The sequence below is a fragment of the Misgurnus anguillicaudatus genome, unplaced genomic scaffold (assembly GCF_027580225.2).
Source record: "Misgurnus anguillicaudatus unplaced genomic scaffold, ASM2758022v2 HiC_scaffold_33, whole genome shotgun sequence".
Taxonomy (NCBI): Eukaryota; Metazoa; Chordata; class Actinopteri; order Cypriniformes; family Cobitidae; genus Misgurnus; species Misgurnus anguillicaudatus.
Genome location: NW_027395283.1, coordinates 1,158,550 through 1,182,498, shown reverse-complemented (window position 1 = coordinate 1,182,498; position 23,949 = coordinate 1,158,550). Strand labels below are relative to the sequence as shown.

At 39.1% G+C, this 23,949-nt stretch overlaps 1 protein-coding gene across 4 annotated transcripts in view; it reads left to right on the top strand.

Annotated features, from left to right (window-relative positions):
* Nucleotides 1-23,949, top strand: part of LOC141363258 (protein NLRC3-like) — a 173,546-nt gene that overhangs the window by 29,369 nt on the left and 120,228 nt on the right. For all 4 annotated transcript variants that reach the window (XR_012368799.1, XR_012368798.1, XR_012368797.1 and 1 more), the window contains 2 exons: nt 2,408-2,494; nt 2,642-4,447. Coding sequence is in view for 1 of the 4 variants with exons in the window: in XM_073865864.1 (XP_073721965.1) it covers nt 2,408-2,494; nt 2,642-4,447 (1,893 nt within the window). In the remaining 3 variants the exon portion in view is untranslated. The remainder of the gene's footprint in view (nt 1-2,407; nt 2,495-2,641; nt 4,448-23,949) is intronic.

The window sequence follows — 23,949 nt, the reverse complement described above, 5'->3', positions numbered from 1 at the left end:
TCGCCAATTAGTATGAGGGATGATTAGTAGGCCAATGGGCAAGTTTGGCCAGGATGCCGGGGCACACCCCTACTCTTTTCGAAGGACATCCTGGGATTTTTAATGACCACAGAGAGTCAGGACCTTGGTTTAACGTCTCATCCGAAGGACGGTGCTTTTTTGACAGTATAGTGTCCCCATCACTATACTGGGGTGTTAGGACCCACACAGACCACAGGGTGAGCACCCCCTGCTGGTCTCACTAACACCACTACCAGCAGCAACCTGGTTTTCCCAGGTGGTCTCCCATCCAAGTACTGACCAGGCTCAGCCCTGCTTAGCTTCAGTGGGCAAGCTGTCTTGGGCTACAGGGTGATATGGCTGCTCAGCGCGATGCGTCTTCACATCCCTATCAAACAGCGTATACAGCACATATCGATCGCGGACAATTGCATCCTCATGCCGAAAGTTTATTTGCATTTGTTTTAAAGTTTTGAAGGTTTAAACCTCCATTTTCCTCACAGCTGCTCTTGTTTGCGGACACCCGCCGCACGCATACACAGAAGTCATCAGTGCATGTGAACGGAGTGACCTCTCTCACGTCTTAAAGCTACAGTATCCTAATTCATCTCTCAATAAAATTACTCTCTGTTCATTCATCAGTGAAGAACTGTTGTACTTCATACAAATGCGTGTATATTTCATTCATACAGTAAAAAAAAAAGACTGTGAAGTGTTTTATTTTAATTACTTTTAACAGACATAAACCTTTTTAAAGGCACATTTCTCTTTGGAAGAAGAAATATTTGTTGTGCTTATTTATTTGATTCTCTATTAAAACAATAATATACCTAATATATAGTTAGTTTCATTTCTACAAATAGTGCAAACTCTGCTAGATTATAGATGAAAGATTCACATTCCACTTCCATTCTGTGATCGGCACTGATCGGCGATCGGAACATCTCTAATTGAAACCAAACTTTGAACATGAACTTGGGACTCCAATGTGATAATGCACAAGATAAAAAACATTTTAAAATTTTACATTTCACAAATCAAGTTAGTGACCGCACCAGAGCAAGCACACTTTTGCGGTTCCTCTGGAAGTGCATTTTCTAGTTTACTGTCTTGTTCTTCTGGATGGGATTTGATTCTCTTTCTTTTTTTTAGATTCGTTGCCAAATCTTTTTTTTGGAGGGAGGTGTTACGACCTTGTGCTCCCTTTCCTTTCCTGCTGGTGGCAGAATCTCTTGGAAGCGTGTGGTTGATTGCACACCCCTGTTGCCTGACTACATTGCCTGATTGGGGAGCGAATAAATGATGGACTGATGCATCTCTTGTTACTTTCTCTGGGGATGGCAGTCTCCAGAGAAGTCATCTGTACTCCTGCATTTTCTTCTGTTTCACATTTAACAACATTCCTTACCTTTTTGGATTATTATTTTGTATTGTTTAAGCCCCTAGACATTACTATATTCTTTGTAATGGTTTCATTTTTACTTTAATAAATTTGTCTTGCAAGTGAAATCATCTGTGCAAGTGTGAACCTATTTTATGTTACGGTCGAGAACGAGCCGGCCGTGACACAGTGATCTGACTTTTCTTTGTAAGCTTAGAATTTCTTCTCTTTACTTACATTGAACGGTTAAGTCCAAGGAGGCTTCCATGTCGTTCCACCATATTGATAAACTATAATAGCAGAGAGGGACAAAAAGCACTAGCCTACCAACGCGTTTCCACAACACGTTTTCATTCAGAACACGTGAACCAGCTGAAATGGACAAAGAGATCAGTGATTACATAATGGCTACCATAGTTGCAACACACATTTGGAAAAGCGAGGCGCTAGAGAGCACTATTCGTTTGAATGCAAAATACAATTTCACCACTAGATGGGGGAAAATCCTTATTGTCCCTTTAACTCATCAGCTCTGATTGTTTGCGACCCTAAACTGATTTGCGCTGCTCTAAGTAGATTGTGTTGGTCATTGTGGAAATCAGCTGTTGCGCCTGTGTTAGTTATTTTGCGTTTTTTTAGTAAATAACCTACAGATATATTACCACTCCCATTGGTGCTATTTTGGAATTGTGCTTGCACACTAATTTGCCCTGTTTAGTAAATCTGGCTCTATATATTTTGTTATGGGTTTAAGAAATTATTGTAAAAACATTTGTAAAGAGGTACATGAAATATAATGGATTCATTCAGAGATCTGTGAAACAAACTGTTCACACACAACCACATCTGTGCAAGCACTTAAGTTCAACTAACTCAATGTCAACGAAAAGATCTTGAATAAGCTCTGTTATTACATTACATTCACTACATAGTAAACATTTTAAAGTAATGAGAAATTCAATGTGATAAATGAGAAACAGATAATAATAATGTTTCTGATTCTTGATTCTTAATTCTGCTGCCCAGACCAAATGTAACCGAACTCGACTGTAAGGGAAAGAACATTGAGAGTCAACTACAAGACTGCAATGAAAACATGAGTCCTCATTTCAGGTGAAATGTTATTTTTTGAATTTATTAAATAAATTAAACATTTCATAAGCTCTAATTATATGTCATGTGTTGTATGCTACAAAAAGTAATTTTGGTGCATGCATTTTTTTTATATTTGTGTAATAATCTGATATTTATATTTTACAGCCATGAGTCGGATCTTGCTGAAGTCCTGAACACATTCAGATCAAATCTGAGGAAGAAGTTTGAGTGTTTGTATGAGGTAACGTCAAATAAGAGAAACCCAACACTACTGAATGAGATCTACACAGAGCTCTACATCACAGAGAGTGAAAGTGTAGAGATCAGTAATGAACATGAGGTGAGACAGATTGAGACACAATCCAGAAGAACAACAACAGAGGAGACACCAATCAAATGTAATGACATCTTTAAACCTTTACCTGAACAAGACAAACACATCAGAAGTGTGCTGACAAAGGGAGTCGCTGGCATTGGAAAAACAGTCTCTGTACAGAAGTTCATTCTGGACTGGGCTGAAGAGAAAGAGAATCAGGACGTCCACCTCATATTTCCACTTCCTTTCAGAGAGATCAATTTGATGAAGGACAAAACACTCAGTCTTTTAGATCTTCTTCATCTTTTCTTCCCACAAACAAAAGAAATGGAAATCTTCAGTGATAAATATAAAGTGTTGTTCATCTTTGATGGTTTGGATGAGTGTCGTCTGTCTCTGGATTTTAAAAGCAAAGAGAAGTTTTGTGATGTAAGTGAATCAACCTCAGTGGACGTGATGCTGACAAACCTCATCAAGGGGAATCTGTTTCCTTCTGCTCTCATCTGGATCACCTCCAGACCAGCAGCAGCTGATCTCATCCCCTCTGAGTGTGTTGATCGAGTCACAGAGGTACGAGGCTTCACTGATCCACAGAAGGAGGAATACTTCAGGAAGAGAATCAGTGATGAGAGGCTGTCTGATCAAATCATCTCACACCTGAAGTCATCCAGGAGTCTCTACATCATGTGTCACATCCCAGTCTTCTGCTGGATTTCAGTCACTGTTCTAGAGAGAATGTTGAGTGAAGCAGAGAGTCAAGAGATCCCCAAGACTCTCACTCAAATGTACACACACTTCCTGATCATTCAGACAAACATCAAACATCAGAAGGACTATGACAAGAAAGATGAAGACATGATCTTCAAACTGGGGAAACTGGCTTTTAAGCAGCTTGTGAAAGGTAATCTGATCTTCTATGATGAAGACCTGAGAGAGTGTGGCATTGATGTAGCAGAAGCATCAGTGTACTCAGGATTGTGTACTCAGATCTTCAGACAAGAGTTTGGTTTGTATCAGGGGAAAGTTTACTGCTTTGTTCATCTCAGCATCCAGGAACATCTAGCATCTCTTTATGCTCACCTTTCCTCCACAAACAACAACAGAAATGTGTTTGATCCTGAACCAGGTTGGTTTTCTAAAATTTTGGGCATATTGAAACGTTTATTATCAGAACAGGATTCATTATCTGAGTTACATCAGCGAGCTGTAGATGAATCTTTACAGAGTAAGAATGGACATCTGGATCTTTTCCTGCGTTTTCTTCTGGGTCTTTCACTGGAGTCCAATCAGATTCTCTTACAGGATCTACTGACACAGATGAGAAGATGCTCCTACAAGAAAGAGGAAACTGTTGAGTACATTAAACAGAAGATGAATGAAAATCTGTCTCCAGAGAAATCCATCAATCTGATTCACTGTCTGAATGAACTGGGTGATGATTCACTGCTGCAGGAGATTCAAGATTATGTGAGATCTTCATCATTAGGAAAGACCAAACTCTCCTCTTCACAGTGGGCAGCTTTAGTTTTTGTGTTGTTGACGTCTGAGCAGCATTTGGATGAACTTAATCTAAATAAATTTATTGGAGATAAAAATACAGCAGATGAAGTTCTTGTGAGACTGCAGCCTCTGATTAAAGAAACCAAAAAACTCCAGTAAGTAAAACTAACAACAATCACATGACTGTTTACATATTAAAGCAACACTATGTAGTTTTCCATGGAAGATTGGCTTACCGCTCCCCCATGAGGTTTAAAAGCACAACAGTGCAATTGTGTTGCTTTAATACAATTAATTTAAAGATGCAGTTTGTATTATTTGCGCCGCTAGATGGCCCCAGATCAAACAATAACAATGATGTTGTTTACTGACGCTCTGAAGCAGCGTGGAATTATTGGATTTGTAGTCTTTAACTCAACCGCTGATGGCCATCAATCAGACGAGAACGAGAAATCACGTTGATGGATAAGTTAATCAAGTCTTATAAATGTTGCGTTTGATGACATCGTTTATTTCATTATGTAAGTTTATATGTGATGTTCAGAACGAAATTTTCAGTCATAGATATTACAGTATTAGTCCAAAATTGATGGTTAACACAGCTCAGAATTAAGTTTTCAACTTACAATCTATAATGATTTTTCACATAATGTATTGACAGTACAAATCTTATTGTGAAGTGTCTTAAAAGGAACATTTATATTGCTGTACAATACCTTTTGATGTGCATATCGTCCGCGGGAAGACGCGCTGATTACAATCTTCACACTAATGTTGTGATCAATATAATAGCATACGTTTTTTGAAGGGTTACGAATCAAAACAACTCACCCATCGCGTAAAACACAAGCAGGATCAGAATCTCGGTCTAGTTAAATGTTGTCGTGAAGCTCTCTCCATCCAGATGCAACAACAAATTGATCCTCTCTCGTTTTGTTCCAAACTCTTCTTGGGTCGTTTGGTTGGCCCGTACGCTTACAGGAGCTGACACAACCAGCGGTAAAGAGTAATCCATAAGTTCATAAGCAAGCGCGTAGCCCGACAGGCGCTATCGCATAGTTCCGCATTTGTCCACGACACTGGCTGCGTCCGAAAACTCAAGGCAGTGAGAGCGCCTTTGTGATAACTAATCACATATTTGAAAACTACAAGACTAATTTCTCGCTAGAAATGCAATTAAAATGTGTAAAAAGTGAAAATATACGTTTATTTACACTAAATTTTTGCTCCAGTCGCTTCCTTGGCCGCCATTTTATTTTTTCGAACTCGACCAGTGTTGTCACGTGGTTTACGTCAGTAAAGGCAGTGACTAAGGGTCACATGGATATTAACGTCATTGACATGAGACTGCACTGCCCCGTGTCAATGTTTGAATGGAAATTTTCTCACGATTTACAAGTAGTTGAAAACATTACAGATATTGATAGTAATCAGCTGGACAAAATATATAACACTGGCCTAGTGGTTTTTGGACATTTTACTGCAAATATCTTACAAATTGCACCTTTAATTATTTTATGATTTTATTTTGAACTCTTACTTTGGCAGAATCTTTTCTAACAAAAGTCATTTTCTTAATGTTGTAAATAAATCAGCAGACAATCTCAAGAAAGTTCCCAACATTCTGCCAATATAAAAAGTGTCCAGTTTTCTTGATTTTCTAAGAATGTTTCTGTGTTCTGAATGTTAGATGAATGTTACATTCTACCATTTTCAAACGTTATGACAATGTCATGTTTTAATGTTCACACAATGTTTTAAACAACAACTGTTTTCTTTATTGACTTTTTGCTTGTTATGTAAATAATATTCAATTTAATTCAATTCAATTTTATTTATATAGCGCTTTTCACAAGTGTTAATTGTTGCAAAGCAGCTTTACATGAGAAGATGTAGAGGAGAACACAGAAAATCAATAGATAATATAAGAAGTAGAATATAGCGGCTAAGGTTAAACCGTACAAGCGTGCATATTAATATTGTAACTTATACAGTAAAGTGCTAAGTTAAGCCAAAGTTGGCTGACTCTCCCTGGGACGAAAAAAAACCCCTAGGAAAAAAACCCAATAGGAAAAAACTCCTAGAAGGACAAAAACCCTTGGGAGGAATTAATATATATTTATATTTATATAGATACGGTAGGGATAGGCGGCGGGTAAGCGGATTAAACTGGTTTAGCCGGTGGTCGTTGGTCGGGCATCGGCTGGTCGTCACGTTGAAGGACAGCCAGTAGATCAGTGGTGCGATGACCTTCACAGCAACAGGAACTGGGTCTGTTTGTCTCATTGTCCTCCGGGTCGAGACAGGGAGACAAAAACAGAGTTCTATTAGCGTAGGGGCCGTTCGCATGTAATGCAAGTGTCATACATTATAGTGGTTTAAGTTAGCTCGGTTCCAGACAGGCTAACTATTGCGGCAATAGCATATTACCCATATGAGACATTTTATGTGAATGCTTTGTTAAAGAAGAATGTCTTAAGTTTAGATTTAAATTGATCGGCTGTGTCTGATACTCGAACATTATTTGGTAAATCATTCCAGAGCTTAGGGGCTAAGTAGGAAAAGGATCTACCACCTTTAGACACTTTTGATATTCTAGGGATAATTAAGTGACCAGAATTTTGTGAGCGCAGTTTACGTGATGGATTGTATTCTGATAGTAGTTCTTTAATATACGAGGGCGCTAGGCCATTTAAGGCTTTGTAGGTGATTAGTAATATTTTAAATTGTATGCGATATTTAACTGGTAGCCAGTGTAAAGATGCCAGAATTGGACTGATGTGGTCATACTTTTTAGATCGAGTAAGCACTCTTGCGGCGGCGTTTTGAACCAGCTGTAGCTTGTTTACCTGATTTGCATGGCATCCCCCGAGTAACGAGTTACAATAGTCTATTCTAGAGGTCATAAAAGCATGGATAAGCTTTTCTGCATCTGATGCGGACAGCATATGGGGTATTTTTGAGATATTTCTAAGATGGAAGAATGCTGTGCGGCAGACGTTGGAGATAATGTTGTGGTTTTCTTTTTCTTCCAATGAAAAGATCTTCAGTCTTAGGTTTTGATTTCAAAGATGGACTTTATTGTTAGCGAAATAAAGCCGTGAGGAGATCTTGCAAGATCCACTGGCTTCTTCTGGCACCATGGCTGATATTTATATACTTTTGGGTCCCTCCCCTCTATGCTTAGAACATGCTTAGAACAAATATAGGATTTGTAATCTAAAGAACCACATGACATTCCTTAGACCCGTGGCTCCTTCCCATGACCTATTTGACCCTGGGCTATTCCCTTTGTGCCCGACATGAATGCACACATCTTTTCTTAAATCCACACAGATGGCTTTTAAAACTCCTGACACATAAGACACCACACAGATGGATTATAATGGTAAACTCATGATGCACATTTAAAGATTAAAATAAACTACTTCATAATCCCCGCTCTGAGGCTTACCTAGCCTCAGTTTTCCTGTTTATTTATTTTAATCCGGAGTGCTGTTTCATAATTCAGTGTCTCCCCTATTACTATCTTGTGGCTAAAGAAAGCCACTATACATTACCAATTACCCAATTATGCCACAGCACTTCAAACTATGGACATTAAGAACAAACGTCTTTCCATTCTTATTTTGTCTTGAATGTAAAAGTAAAAGAACTTAAGCCCTAAACAGTTTGTGCGCAATTGGTTTTGCGCTTACAGTTATCATTATAGTTATGTAGAGTATATGAAAACATCGTAAATGTAAAGTCAACGTTAATGAATCCAAGTAAATAATAAAAACAAAAGTAAAGTATGCATAATAAACACAAAATAAATGTTAAAGATTAATGTTCAAATTCAAAAAGAGTAAATATAACTAATTGATACTGAATTGAATCATAAAAAGTAAAAATTAAGTATAATAAACAAGTATAAATGTAAATTGATTCAAACAAACAAAGTAAATAAAAATAACCAATAATAAAATGTAAATTGATTCAAATAAACAAAGTAAATAAAAATAACCCATAATAAAACTAGGTAAAGATGGCATAATAAACACAAATAAATGTAGATTAACTCAAATAACATAAGAAAATGTGAGCCACTAATATACTAAGTAAAGATTGCAACACAAATGAAAGTAAAGTATTCCAAATAAAACAAGTAAATGTAAATAACCAATAATAAACTAAGTAAAGATTGCATAATACACACATAAATGTAATTAATTCAAATAAAACTAGTAAATGGAAATAACCAATAATACACTAAGTAAAGATTGCATAATACACACATAAATGTAATTAATTAAAAAAAAAACTAGTAAATGAAATAACCAATTATACACTAAGTAAAGATTGCATAATACACACATAAATGTAATTAATTCAAATAAAACTAGTAAATGAAATAACCAATAATACACTAAGTAAAGATTGCATAATACACACATAAATGTAATTAATTCAAATAAAACTAGTAAATGAAATAACCAATAATACACTAAGTAAAGATTGCATAATACACACATAAATGTAATTAATTCAAATAAAACTAGTAAATGAAATAACCAATAATACACTAAGTAAAGATTGTATAATACACACATAAATGTAATTAATTCAAATAAAACTAGTAAATGGAAATAACCAATAATACAATTGAGTAAAACATGCATAATAATTCTTCATATCAAGAAAACCTTTTTTTTTTTTTTAATCTTCGTCTCCATCCTCATCAGAGGTGCTTGAATTCTCATTTACTAGTTGTAAATTCATTACTGTCTTGTAAAGCAGATCTTGATAATATACAGATTGATTATTCTGCGATTTCAATTTCCTATCATCTTGATATTTCAGCACTTCCATTTGTTTAACTGTGGCTTTGATAATGAAGACTTTTAATAAGGGTATTACACAACAAAATAATAGTCCTCCAATGCTGCTTGCTACTCCCAAGAATATACCTAATTTTGCGAACCAAGCTCCCCATGCTCCTAGTTTTAAATCGAACCAGTCCCATATTTTCTCGTCCCTTCCTGCATTGTTTTCCATTTCCATTTGTAAGTCTTTGAGTTTCGCCATGGCTTTTGTAAATGTACCTTCTGGTGAGGTATTATTAGGGATAAATGTACAACATTGATGTCCAAATAAAATACACACTCCATTTTTATCTGATAATATCCAATTTAGAGCAAGTCTATTCTGCCATGTCATTTTACTTGTTGCATCTAGTTGTTCTCCTAACGACATCAACGCCTCATTGGTGTGATTAATGAATCTTTGCTGATTATAATATATGTAATTTATCCATTCTGTATTTTTATTTTGTGAAATCCAAATAAATATTGATTCAAAACCTGATTTCACTTCATCTCTAGCCTTAAATTGATTTGGTACCCCTCTTGGTTGACCTATTGGGTCTAAATATACTTTAGGATCGGGTTCGTAACTTCTCTTAACTCTATGGTTACTTGTGTCTTTTTTCTCCAACTTATTATCAAAATCCCATTCTATTATTTGAATTTCCTGTATTAGTCGTACTCTTGTACATTTTCCTTTCCATCCTATTGGCAAAGACGGTAAAAGTTTTCTATGGCCACAAACCCAGAAAAAATCTGCTATCGCTTGTGTTTGATCTTTATAGGTATCCGCATCAGGTAATGTTATAGTTTGATTTTCACAGGTTTTTTCTGGAACTATTTTCTTTCCCTTTCTTATTCCTGATGACCTAATAGGGTGGAAATCTAAGGAATCGCCAGCCTGTCGAAGTTTTGTTTTATCTATGGTCCAAATTACTTTGCATTTTCCTTTAAATTGTCCCATATTAATTTCCCCTGTGGTTTTTACAAAGCACTCATATTCCTTACTATAATCTATGGTGTACCATTGTGGAATCTCTATTTTTGATTATTTTGTATTTGCATAATTTTGGATATATCAATACCTTTACATCTAGCTGCTAATAGTCGTATGTGTCGATACATAAGTCTGTCTTTGGCATTACTTAGAAAACCCAAACATTCTGCTGGACAAGTAGGTTTAAGCATTTTCATATCACAATAGAGTCTATTCATCTCGGCACATTTCTCAAAATCAAATGGATTTGGTACTATTATTACTTGGCTTTCAGGTGATTTAGAACAAAATAGGCAGTTTTTTCCTTGTATGTCTGTTGCTGTAAAGGTTGCCCATTCATACCATTGATTACTTTGTGCCGTTTCCCACAAAATATCTAGTTGGGTATCTTCTTCATACATGTTGTAATCGTCCTCAATGTTTCTCCTTTGTTTTCCACTCAGTGTCAGTTCAGTTGTATTCGCAATTGTGTTGTTCCTAGGTTCCTTTGTGTGTGCAAAAGTCAATTGCTGGGATGTGTGATTGAGCGTTTGTGTTAAGGGTAGTAAAGTTGATGACAGGGCCATGTGACTGAGGTTTTGTGTCGGTGCAAGTGAGGTTGGCTGAAATGAGGTGTGATTAAAAGTCTTTGTGGTTGCAAGTGACGGTGATGTAACGGGTGTATCGTTCAAAGTCTGTGTTATGGCCGATGAAATTGATGTCCGAGATGTGTGATTAATTATCTGTGCTGTTCCAGGTGAATTTAATGACAGGGAAGTATGATACAGAATCGGAGTTACAGGTGTTGGAGTCCATGGCATTGTGGTGTGATTCTGAACTTGTATGGTTGGTGTCGTTGTGTTGTCCGTAGCATGAATTGGCCACAAACATATGATGATCAGGCATGTTGTCAGATGTGTTCTGTCCATTGTCATTTCCTGGTGCCACACCTTGTGTCTCATTGCTTTTATCCGTCGATGATTCTTGGTTGTTTGTTCCAAGGCTGTCCTGTCCAGTCGCTGGCTTTTCTGTATGAGCTTTGGTGCAGTGGTTCAAGTGATACCACGTGTTGCTGCCTTCCACTCGAACTGCGGTTGGGGTAGCGGTCACTACTTTATAGGGTCCCTCCCTTCTGGCCTGGTTCCATTTCCTCCTGAATACCCTCAGATAGACGTGGTCCCCTGGGGCAATTGGGCATGTGGTCTCCGTCTCCTCACACGACTGCTTTCTGTTTTCCTGCACATAAATAGCCTTATGGATAGCAGTTAGTTTTTCCATGTATGACCTTAATTCCATTTGCAATTGTTCTAATGGAGGACCCGAGTATGGGCCTCTACAATATGGAGCGGGCATAGGTCGACCTGTAAGCATTTCATGCGGTGTTAGATGTGTATTTCTGTTAGTTTGCATGCGATAGCTCATTAGTGCTAGAGGTAAAGCATCAACCCAGTTAAGTTTAGTACTTGCACATATTTTATTGAGTTTTGCTTTGATGATCCCATTGGCTTTTTCTACCATTCCTTGAGATTGTGGATGATAAACACATCCCAATCTTTGCTTTATTCTTAAATGTTGTAGTACTTGTTTTACTGTTTTTTTGAATAAACGCAGATCCATTGTCTGAACTTATTTCTGATGGTATTCCGAATCTAGGAATAACCTCTCTTGTCAGAAATTTAATCACTGTCCCAGCTCCTTCGTCCGCCGACGGTACAGCTTCCACCCAGCGTCTAAATCTACAAATAACAACAAGCATATATTTCTTACCCTGCACTCTCTTGATCATATCCACATAATCCATCACCAAGTGTTTAAAAGGACCCTCTGGTACCGGAATATGACCTATTGGTGTTGTTATTCCTTTTCTGACATTGTATTTAGCACACACTTCACATGTTGACAAAAATTCCTCTACTGTTGCATACAAATATGGAGACCAATACCCTTGTTCTTTAATCTTCCTAATCACTTCTGCTCTGGCACAATGATCAAATCCATGTGCATCTGGGATTAGAATATTCAACAGTGCGGTTGGTGCAACAATGTGACCTTCATGAGACCGCCAAATGTTTTGGGAGTCTTTTGTAGCCCCTCTTCTGTGCCACATAGATTGCTCATACGGTCCTGCCTGTTGCTGAATCCGAGCAATATCATCTATGGTTGGATTGGGTTCTATAAGAACTTCTGGAGCTATTATTACCACCTGACACCCGGAGGCTTTTTAGCCTCTGAATCTGCTGCATTATTACCTTTGATGACAAAATTGTTGCCTTTTTTGTGAGCTTGACATTTGATAATGGCTAATCTTTTTGGCAACATCATAGCAGAAATTAATTCAACTATCTGTTCAGCATGTTGAATGGGAGTTCCATCACTTCTTTTAAAACCTCTTTGTTTCCATACTGCCCCAAAAAAGTGGCTGACACCGTGTGCATAGGCTGAGTCAGTAAATATGTTTGCTGTTTGTCCTTTTGCCAATTTACATGCTGCTTTAAGAGCTTTTAATTCTGCTAATTGAGCAGAACATGGCTGGGTGCAGTGTTGGGACAGTACAGGCACAAAGTCATCTCCCTCTTTTTTCACTACTGCATAACCAGTGTGAATTCCTAAATGATCTCTGAAACTGGACCCATCTACAAAGTATGTGACATCCGTTTCAGTAATTGGAGTAGATTCAAGATCAGGTCGTAACCTGGTGAATGCTAATGAGTTAGCAACACATTCATGTGGCTCACCTTCATAAGCTAAATGAATTAACTCTGCAGGATTAACTGTATTACACCGTTTAATTGTAATATCTGGATGTGTAAGTAGCAATGAATATGCCAAAGTACGGGCTTGTGTCAAAACAAACTTCCCTTGTTCAATTAATTCTGCAATTTTGTGATGAGTATATATGATAACTGGGTATCCCATAGTTATTGTAGATGCTTTTTCATATGTCTGAAATACTGCTGCAAGACCTTGTTGATAACAAGGTGGATATCCTTGTGCTACATTGTCTAGTTTGGTGCTGTAGTATGCTATTGGTTGTTTTTTCCTACCACTGCAGGTTTCTTGCATTAATACTGCAGAAGCATATCCATTAGCTCTGTTGGCAACAAACAGGTGGAAGGGTTTGGTATAATCAGGTGTACTTAAAACAGGTGATTTTTGTAGTTCCTGTTTAATCAATTCAAATGCTGTTAATGCATCTGCATTCCAACTTAAGGAGGCATTTAGATTTTGTAACCCTGCCTGTTTCATTATGTCTCTCAATGGTGCTGTTTTGATTGCATAATCTTCTATCCAATCAGCATTGAAACCTGTCATTCCTAAAAAAGTCATCATCTGTCCTACTTTTTGTGGCAATGGTGCTTTACTTATGCCTTCTAGGTGTGTTGGCGCTATGGCCTTTGTGCCATATGAGATTAACCGCCCTAAATATTCCACCTGTGGCTGGCAATATTGTAGTTTGGTTTTGGATACTTTATGACCTCCTTGAGCTAGTTTAGTAAGTACCTTTATTGAGTCTCTATGGCATTGTTCGAGTGAGGTTGAACAAATCATCAAATCATCCATGTATTGCAGCAAAGTGCTGTCTATCATGAGATCTTCCAAATCAGCTTTAAGTACCTGATTAAATATTGTGGGTGATTCCTTAAAACCCTGTGGTAATTTTGCATATGAATATTGTTTACCCGCATATGTAAATGCAAACAAATATCTACTTTCCTCCGCAACTGGTATGCTAAAAAATGCAGAACATAGATCAATCACAGTAAAGTATTTGGCATCAGTGGGGACATTTGTTAGCAGAGTGTGTGGATTTGGCACATCAACTGGACTATCCTCTACTATGTCATTTATTGCTCGTAGGTCATGTACGAGGCGCCATTTATTTTTGTTTGCTTTAATTACAGGATAAATTGGCGTGTTACAATAGCTGTTTGTTTCAAACAGTACTCCCGCTGTCACTAATCCTTCAATTGTATCTTTTATGCCTAACTCAGCCTCTGGGCGTAACGGGTATTGTGCTTTCCTATAAAGGCATGCATTTGGCTTAAGCTTTACTTTGACTGGGCTGGCTGATTTTACCAAACCCACATCTGTTTCATTTTTTGACCAAAGCTCTGTTGGGACTTGTCGTTCTACATCTTGTAATAACTCAGTATAAAAACTCTCCTCTGTTTCAGGTATTGACATCATTTGAATTTGTTCCTGTTTGTTAATCATGATTTCCTGAGGAACACCTAACAAAGAAGTTCCATACAGTATTTGAATGTAATTTTTATCAGCTGAATGAAAAATCAATGGATTGTCAGTTGTTTCCCATTGACTTTGTGTAGCCTTTTTTAGCATAGGCCCAATATCTTTTGTTTTCCAATTTTTTCCTACATATAAAGATATATGTGGTACAGAATCTGCTACATTGAACCATTGCTTTGTAAAGTCATTCTCACTTACAGTTATAGCAGCTCCCTGTTTACCTATTATAATAGAATGTGAAATCCATTGAATTTTTTGCCCTTTGGTTCCTTCCTGCCATTTTGTTTCAAGTTCTGTATTTCTTGAAGGGTCATACATCATTGTACAATGGAACTGTGATTTTGGTATTTGTGCATCAGGAATCTGTGCTTCAATAAATTTACCCCATTTATCAAATGCTTGTTTCACATCATTCTCTATCTGTCCTAACCAGTACACATTAGCTTTTGGCTCAGAGATCATCATTTGAGTTCCTTTTATGTCCACATACACTCCCTCTGCTGAACACCAAATTTTAAGACCTAATTTGCACAATGCATCTCTTCCTAAAAGATTAATAGGAGTCTGGTTTGATATCAGGATTGGTAAGGTCACACGGTTGTTTTTAGTTTGTAGACAAATCGGAGCGGTCATTGGAATTAACTGTGTTTGTCCCGAGAATCCTATTGTCTTTACAAATTTGCCAGACATGGGGAGATGTGATGCATAATTTGAATTTACACATGTATAAACCGCTCCTGTGTCTACCATCATGGGTATGTTTTTTCCTTCTACTTCAACCTGTAAAATTGGTTCTTGATTTGCATTAGTGGTTAAAATTGGTAACTGTCTCTCCCCAATAGGATTCTCTGGGCATCTCTAAAAATCTTGGTTTCTACCTACCCAGGGGTTCACCGGACCTCGTACAGACCTTTGCCAATTGTTCCCCCTTCTTCCCCTCGGGGGCTGAGTCCAAGGGTTGCTAGGGCAACCACTCTTTATATGTCCTCTCTCGCCGCACCCCCAACAGGATACTTCAGAAAGTCTGCCTGCTCCTCTCCTGTCCCCTTGAGGTGGATTTCTTTTCCACCCCATCGGCCCTGGCTGCTGAGCGTATACATTGATGATGGGTACGGGGGTCTAGTGTGCATTAGGAGGGTTTGTTGTGGGCGGAGTCTGCTGGACAGCTGGTGGAAGAGAATTCACAGGAGCCATCACTGACATCTGGTTAGGTTCGTCTTTCTGTACTGCAGCTTGAATCTTTCTCTTGTTTTTATTTGAAAGTTCTTCCAGCTGTAACTGTGTCAGTTTTCTTTGCAGTTCTTTCTCTTGCGTTTTCAGCTTTTGTTCATTTTTTCTGAATAAGTCCACAGCATGACACACATGGTCACAAAACTCTTTGTGTGATTTAGAGTTTAGAGCTACCACATCTTCTAGTTTGCTTTTTACAGTCTGTGGCATAGCATCCACTATGGCATTTCTAAAAAGTGTTGTCATTAAAGGTTCCCCCTCGGGGTCTCCCTCAGTCTCTTGTTTCCACCTCTTTAATTGTCTTTGAACATAAGTGATGGGATTCTCTGTTTCCCCCAGTTCCTCCCCCTTCAGTGCCTTGGGGTCGATTCTGGTTTCATATTCAGTTCGTAAAACTCGCGAAACGGTGGGACGGTATGCATCAAAAACAATCCCATCCATATCGTAGGAATTAACGGCTCTGTGCAAGTTAGAGTCCTGAAGGATTTGATCAGTCTTTGCTCCCCCTGTCAGGAAATAACAAACAGACAAGGATCCAATTGCAATGTGTTCTTTTAATAAAGTCACCAAAGACAGAGAGAGAGAGAGGAGATCCGCTGCTTGAAGAGCAGGGTGAAATAGATGTAAAGAGTCTAGCTGGAGAGTTCCGATGTGAATGTATCCGCTGCTTGGTGACAGGGTGAAGAATCTTTGCTCGATCATATACGTATCCACTGCTTGGTGACAGGGTGAAGAATTCTCTGCTGATCATGTACGTATCCACTGCATGGTGACAGGGTGAAGAAATCTCTGCTATAACTGACAGGCGAATAGACAGCGCGGTGATGCTTGATCTCTGACACTCGCTAGTTTCAATTTGTGACGAGCTCCGCTGCGCGTAGACAGGGTGATGAGATCGCTGGTCGTAACCAACGTGTAGATCTCTCTGTATAAAAACAGGGAGAAGTAGTGGTAGATTACAATGGTAAGATAATCCACAATACCAACACTACGAGAAAAAACTCGCTGTAAACCGCAGGGAGAGCAGATGGAAGCAAACAGTCAGTAGAGTCTCTGAACTAGCAGCGAGTATGGTCAGCAAGCACCACTGGACAGCGCCAGTACTGAAGATCTGTCAATCAAAGTCCAACACAGCAGAGAAACACAGAGCGTAATCCTGAAGCAGAGAAAGTTAAAGCACACCAGGCAGCACGGGCAAAAACACGACAGAATGCACAAGGGAAAAAAAATACTAGACTAGAAAACAAATAAACAGGGCAAGACTAGATTGGCGATAAACATAAGACAACGGACTCGCAGAGAACTGCAGGAAGAGGGGAATTAAATAACAAACCGAGAGGAGGAAATAATTACCATCAGGTGCGGGCGCAGGTGAGAATGATGAGTGAAGGGAGGAGCACCCGAGTGAAACGGCGCGCACATGAAAGCTGTCAAAATAAGAACACACACAGACACAACACAAAAACCCAAAGCAAAACAATCGACCAAACCGAATTCGTGACACCCCCTACAATTCTCGCTAGGAGGGCTTTGATGTCTCCTACTGCAATCAGCTTTCCAGCTAATTCTTCCTCCAGAATTCTGATGAACTTACCAGCCCCCTCGTGGATGTCCGGGAGTCGGTTGACCAGATTTTCCAAGTCTTGTGACCCCCAGGGTACGTAGTTACCTTGAGCTCCTTTAATTAGAATGGGGAGCTGCTTTGTTAATGGCCTTAGTGATTTTTCTTCCCCGCGTGACCACTTTCCCTCATCAACCAGGGACTCCGCTCCTCTTTCTCCCTCCCTGCTCGGTTCACATGTGACCTCAAACAAATATTCTTCTTCAGATTCTTCCTTTTCTGGTAAGATTTCTTTTGTAAACTCTTTTTTCTTTTCTACCTGCTCATCTGTTAGTTTTTCACTTGGTGTTTTCATTTTATACTGTGTTTTCATTTTTTCTAATGCTGTTCGTGCTTGTTTGTAACAATCTAACTGCAGTGTTGTTTCTTTTGGTTTTATAGCTGGCTTAGTTTTAGGTCTTACTACTTGTTCCATCTCCTCATCCTCCTCTTTCTCCTCATCGTCTATTTCCACATTTCCCTTCATCTGCATCTCACCCAAAATTTCAACAGTTCCCTTGAGCAATGGAAACTGACCCTCAGAGGTCAAATAAGGAGGGGGGTCTGCATATTTTTGTTCCTTAATCATGGTTTCTTGTTCCATGTCTTTCAACAGCCTTTTGGCCTGTTTTAAATTTTTACGCAGACATTCCCCTTCTTTTTTGAACAATGCTAACACTTCATGCTCCTTTTCACGTTTTTCTTCTCTTTTTTTGTTTTTCTTACTCGTATTTTTGGTTTTGTAATTTTTAACCAATGTTTCCATTTCCTCACACAATGCCACATCAAAAGTCCCCTCTTTTGGCCATCTGGTAACCATACTTTTTGTACGTTTTTGCCATTTCTTAGAGAGATGCTTTATGAGATCTTTACTCAATGGGTATTTTACTCCCAAGAGTTCAACAGGACTGTCTGCCATATCTTTATTTTGTAATACACCAGCCCTCTAATTTTCTTGTACTCAGAACACTTTATAATGTTCTTATCTTTTAAGTATATCTCCAAAAAATCCCCACAGTTTCTCAAAATGTTTTAAAATGTTTTTTTTTTCACATCCAAAACATATCAAACCACAATATCAGCCACCTTTTATTTTTCCTAAACTTTTTATATTTGGTACAGAAAATAAGTTTTGACCAAACCTTAAATTTCAAAAGTATACATCAATATTTTAGCTCAATAATATATAAACCACATTGTTACCCAAAAATGTTTCAGTAATGACTCAGCATTCATATCAATCCCTTTATTAATTTATTTGGGCTCCCTTTATAGTTTAGGGCTCATTACTTGCATATTCTAACCCTTTATTTGTAGGGTGTATAATTCAATCATACAATTATCCCTTTATTTATAGGGCTTATCTATCATACTTTATCCCTTATCGGGCTTAATCAAACATTCACTTTACACCCAGTAAGACAGCCCTCACGGTCCCCCTGCTCAGCCACAATGACAGACCAAGGGAAACGTATGCACCACCCCCACTAGATCCAAAGTTTATAGAACACACGCACTCTCACACTGCAGCTTGCAAACACACACACTCAAACACAAATCATTAAATAATTACACAATCGTCAATTCACATAACGATTTAAACTTTTATCCGTTCTCTTAACTTCAACCTCTACGTCATCCACTTCCCCGACAGACACAGCATATGCAATCTTGCATACAAACTTTTATCCGTTCTCTTAACTTAAACTTCTACGTCATCCACTTCCCCGACAGACGCAGCATATGCAACCTTGCATACAAAACTCTTACGCGTTTTCTTTAATTACAATCTGTTTCAAGTCACTGTGATCATCAACGCCAACTCATCAGTAAGAAAATACAGATTCATGCATGCATGCCTTAGTTAGATTGTATCCTTGAAATCAAAACCCAGTTCACATCTATGGTTCTTAAATTTAGAAGAGCTTAAATTTCTCACCACGTTGAGCAAAGTCTGGCAAACAACACAAACCTAATTTAATAAGCAAAAAGTGCTTACCTTATGGCCATACGTTGTTTGTGTTGCTCGTCAGGTTCGCCCAGGTGGTGTGACTGTCCAGCTCTTTTCTATCCCGGGTTTCGGCACCAAATGTTGTGGTTTTCTTTTTCTTCCAATGAAAAGATCTTCAGTCTTAGGTTTTGATTTCAAAGATGGACTTTATTGTTAGCTAAATAAAGCCGTGAGGAGATCTTGCAAGATCCACTGGCTTCTTCTGGCACCATGGCTGATATTTATATACTTTTGGGTCCCTCCCCTCTATGCTTAGAACATGCTTAGAACAAATATAGGATTTGTAATCTAAAGAACCACATGACATTCCTCAGACCCGTGGCTCCTTCCCATGACCTATTTGACCCTGGGCTATTCCCTTTGTGCCCGACATGAATGCACACATCTTTTCTTAAATCCACACAGATGGCTTTTAAAACTCCTGACACATAAGACACCACACAGATGGATTATAATGGTAAACTCATGATGCACATTTAAAGATTAAAATAAACTACTTCAATATGACTATCAAAAGCTAGATTGCTGTCGAACATCACGCCTAAATTCTTAACCGTGGAAGATGGCACAACCGTGCAGCCATCTTTGGGCAACTTATAATCTGACATATTATGTTTGTAGCGATTCGGTTCAATAATAAGTATCTCTGTCTTATTGGAGTTTAGCATAAGAAAGTTATGTGCCATCCAGTCCCTAATATCACTAATGCAGTCTGTTAGCTTAGAAAACTGGTGGGTTTCGCTAGGATGCGACGAGATGTAAAGCTGGGTATCATCCGCATAGCAGTGAAAACTTATGTTATGTTTCCTGATAATGTCTCCTAGAGGTAACATATATAACGAGAATAGGATAGGGCCTAGAACTGATCCCTGAGGTACGCCGTATTTAACGGGGGAGTGATATGACTCTTCCTCATTTACATAAACAAAGTGATATCGATTGGTTAGATACGATCTAAACCAGGCTAATGCCTGACCACTGATGCCAACATAGTTTTCTAGTCTATTGAGTAAGATGTTGTGATCTATTGTGTCAAAGGCTGCACTAAGGTCTAGTAATATAAGGATTGAGATTTCACCACGATCGGATGTTAATAGGAGGTCATTTGTAACTCTAAGCAGCGCTGTCTCTGTGCTGTGGTGGGGCCTGAAACCTGATTGGAACTTTTCATATGTATTATGATTCTCTACGAATGTGCGTAGCTGGCTTGCACTACTTTTTCTAAAATTTTAGAAAGAAAAGGTAGATTTGAGATTGGTCTAAAGTTATTAAGATCTCCCTGGTCAAGGTTTGGTTTTTTAATAAGCGGTCTAATAACTGCTAGTTTGAAAGCTGTTGGAACATATCCTAATTCTAGAGATGAGTTAAAGATATTTAGTACCGTGTCTGACACTACATGAAATACATCTTTTAGTAATTTTGTGGGAACGGGGTCTAGTATACAGGACGATGATTTGGATGACGTTACTAGTTTAGAGAGCTCTTCTATTGTAGTAGGATTAAATGACTCAAGATGTTCGTTTGGTAATCTAGTGGAAAATGTACTATTGGGTAGAGTGGTTGCTGCTTGCGTAGTTTCTATGTTTTCCCTAATAAACATAATTTTGTTAGTAAAGAAGTTCATGAAGTCATCACTATTGTGTTGGAGTTTACTATTGGTTTCTGTTTGTTCTTTGTTTCTAGTCAGTTTCGCAACTGTGCTAAATAGAAAACGAGGGTTGTTATGATTTTCTTTAATAAGCGTACTGAGATAGGTAGATCTGGCAGTTTTAATAGCCTGTCTGTAGTGTTGAACACTCTCTTTCCATGCTGAACGCCATACCTCTAACTTTGTGCTTCGGTAGTTTCTTTCCATTTTTCTAGCTACTTTTTTAAGGGCTGCAGTATGATGGTCATACCATGGGGCGGGCGTTTTTTCTTTGATTCTCTTTTTTCGAATGGGAGCAACGCCATCCAACGTGCTAGAGCAGACGTTGTTAAGTTTTTCTATTATAATATCCAGATCTTCACGATTATCTGCTACATGTTTCATTTGAGACAGGTCTGGAAGAGTGCTAATAAAGCTATCTTTAGTGGTGGAAATTATTGTTCTGGCTAATCTGTAGCATGTTGTAGACTGAGGGCTCAGTCACACCAAAAGCGTTTATGGCAGTTGCAGGCGCCTTTTTTGAATGATATTCTATGGGCAGGGCGCGTTTGCGCGCTGTTTATGCGCGCCGAGCGCCTTGCCGTTTTCTGCCGCCTGCCGCGCACGCGTTTTTGAAGGAGAGCTGAGAGCGGAGGAGCGCCTGACGTCATTCGCGTCTTCCATTGTCCAATCGAATGAGGGGAGAGGCGGGCCTTACGTTGTGGCGAGGGAAGTTTACAGTTGCTTTGAAGAACTGGACTCCACTCGCTCACTCTCTCCTGCGTGTTTGTGCTCCTCTTATCCTCAAACAAGGTCAGAGCAAGCGCCCTCTTTTTAAAGTTTCTGCTAATATGACAGTTAACAGCAAAAGAGCGCTCACGCTTCAATATTTGATTGACAAGACAGCTGACTCGGTGGTTGCTTAGCAATATGAAAAGCCGCGCTGCACTGCTCTTTTTTAAAAAAGGCAGTGCGTCGCGCCTTGCGTTTGCAAGCGTTTAAAGCGCTTTTGGTGTGACTGAGCCCTGAGCTAGTAGCTAGTAGTATTGTATATGACACAAGGCAATGGTCTGAAACGGCATCGCTCTGGGTTGATATTTCGATGTCATTAATATTGAGTCCGAGTGACAGAATTAAGTCTAATGTGTGATTACGAGTATGCGTGGGCCCTGACACGTTTTGTTTAATGCTGAGAGAATTTAGAACATCCATAAACGCACGTCCTAATGCATCTTTTGGATTATCCACATGGATATTAAAATCACCAACGATCAGAGCTTTATCTACAGTGACTGTAAGGTCAGATAGGAAGTCCGCTATTTCTTTAAGAAAATCTGTGTGGTGGGGCGGAGGCCTATATATGGTAGCTAAAATGAACGAAAGCCGTTTGTTGTTACGATCAGTTATTTCCATATTTACCAGTATTATTTCAAACGAATTAAATTTTAGGTTGGATTTATGGTTTACTTTGAATATTTTATTGTGTATTGTAGCTACACCACCCCCTCTCCCTTTTAGACGAGGAACGTGTTTATAATAATAGTCTTGTGGGGTGGATTCGTTTAAACTGGTGTAATCGTCTGCTTTAAGCCAGGTCTCTGTTAAACAGAGTGCATCTAAGTTTTGGTCAGTAATTATTTCATTGATAATTGGTTCTTTATTGGTAAGCGATCTAATGTTAAGAAGGCCAAATTTTAACATTTGAGTTTCATCTGTTAATGTATTGTGTTCTAATTTTATGTTAATAAGATTTGTACGAGACAAGGTAAACGGTGCTCTGTATTTATTTGTTCGAGGAACAGACACAGTCGAGATGTGTTGGTACTCTGGTAAAAAAGGCTCTATGTGCTGGGATATATGTGATCTTGACATGTCAAGGCAGCTAACAGACTGATGGGTAAGCCGATCTGTCTGTTTCCTGACCTGGGCCCTGGATAGTCAGACAATGTCAAAAGTAAGACTATTGGTCAGATTTCTAGAAAGTATAGCACTTCCTTCCGGAGACGGATGGAGGCCATCTCTCTTTAGCAGGTCAGGTCTTCCCCGGAAATGCTTCCAATTGTCTATAAACCCTACGTCATGCTGAGGGCACCACTTTGACATCCAGCCATGAAGAGACACTAATCTACTGTAAGTTTCATCCCCCCGGTAGGCGGGGAGGGGACCAGAGCAAATTACATGGTCTGACATTGTTTTTGCAATTTCACACACCTCTTTAATAATATCTTTGGTGATCTCCGACTGGCGGAGTCTGGTGTCATTCGTGCCGGCGTGAATAACAATCTTAGAAAACTTACGTTTAGCATTAGCCAGCACTTTAAGTTTGGATCTAATGTCAGACGCTCTGGCTCCCGGTATACAATTAACTATGGTGGCTGGTGCCTCAATGCCAATGTTCCTGAGTATAGAATCTCCAATAACCAGGGCACCTTTAACAGATGTCTCAGCCGGTGTATTGCTGAGTGGAGAAAATCTGTTTGATATTAAAACAGGAACGTGATTTGGATGCCGAATGTGACTATGCCGCCTGACAGTCACCCAGTTAGTCAGCCGCCTTGACTCTGAAGTCAGAACTGAGCCATGTGTATTACGCTTAACACTAGGCGCACCCGAAACAGTGTTCGTAACATTAACATTAGCGGTCTTACTGTCCTCAACTAGCGTTCGGATGCGCGCTTCTAGTTCTGCAACCTTCTCCGTCAGCCTTACTACTTCAATACACTTAGCACATCTAAACCCCTCTATGCTGACGGAAGAAGCTAAACTGTACATGTGGCAAGTAGTGCAGGATACAATGACAAGCGGAGTCTTACCGTTTTCATGCTGGGCGATGGCGTCTCCGTTCGCCCGAACGCGGTCCGTGAAGCTGCATCGAGATGGGTGCTCGCTCGTTGCATGCCTCGGTCGTCTCCGGGTGCCTGGAGCCAGGGTGATGTGGGGTACGCTGTACCGCCTGGTGCGAATGCGGGGACACAACTCGTCCGCAGCTTCCCGCTCTGGTGAGGAAAGGTCTGAAAAACATACATCGGATGAGTCCGCCATTAGATTGAAAAGGAAGGCAGATTTACAGTAAATAGACAGTGAGCAAGTGCTAACTTCAGCCGACTTCGTTTGTTGATGC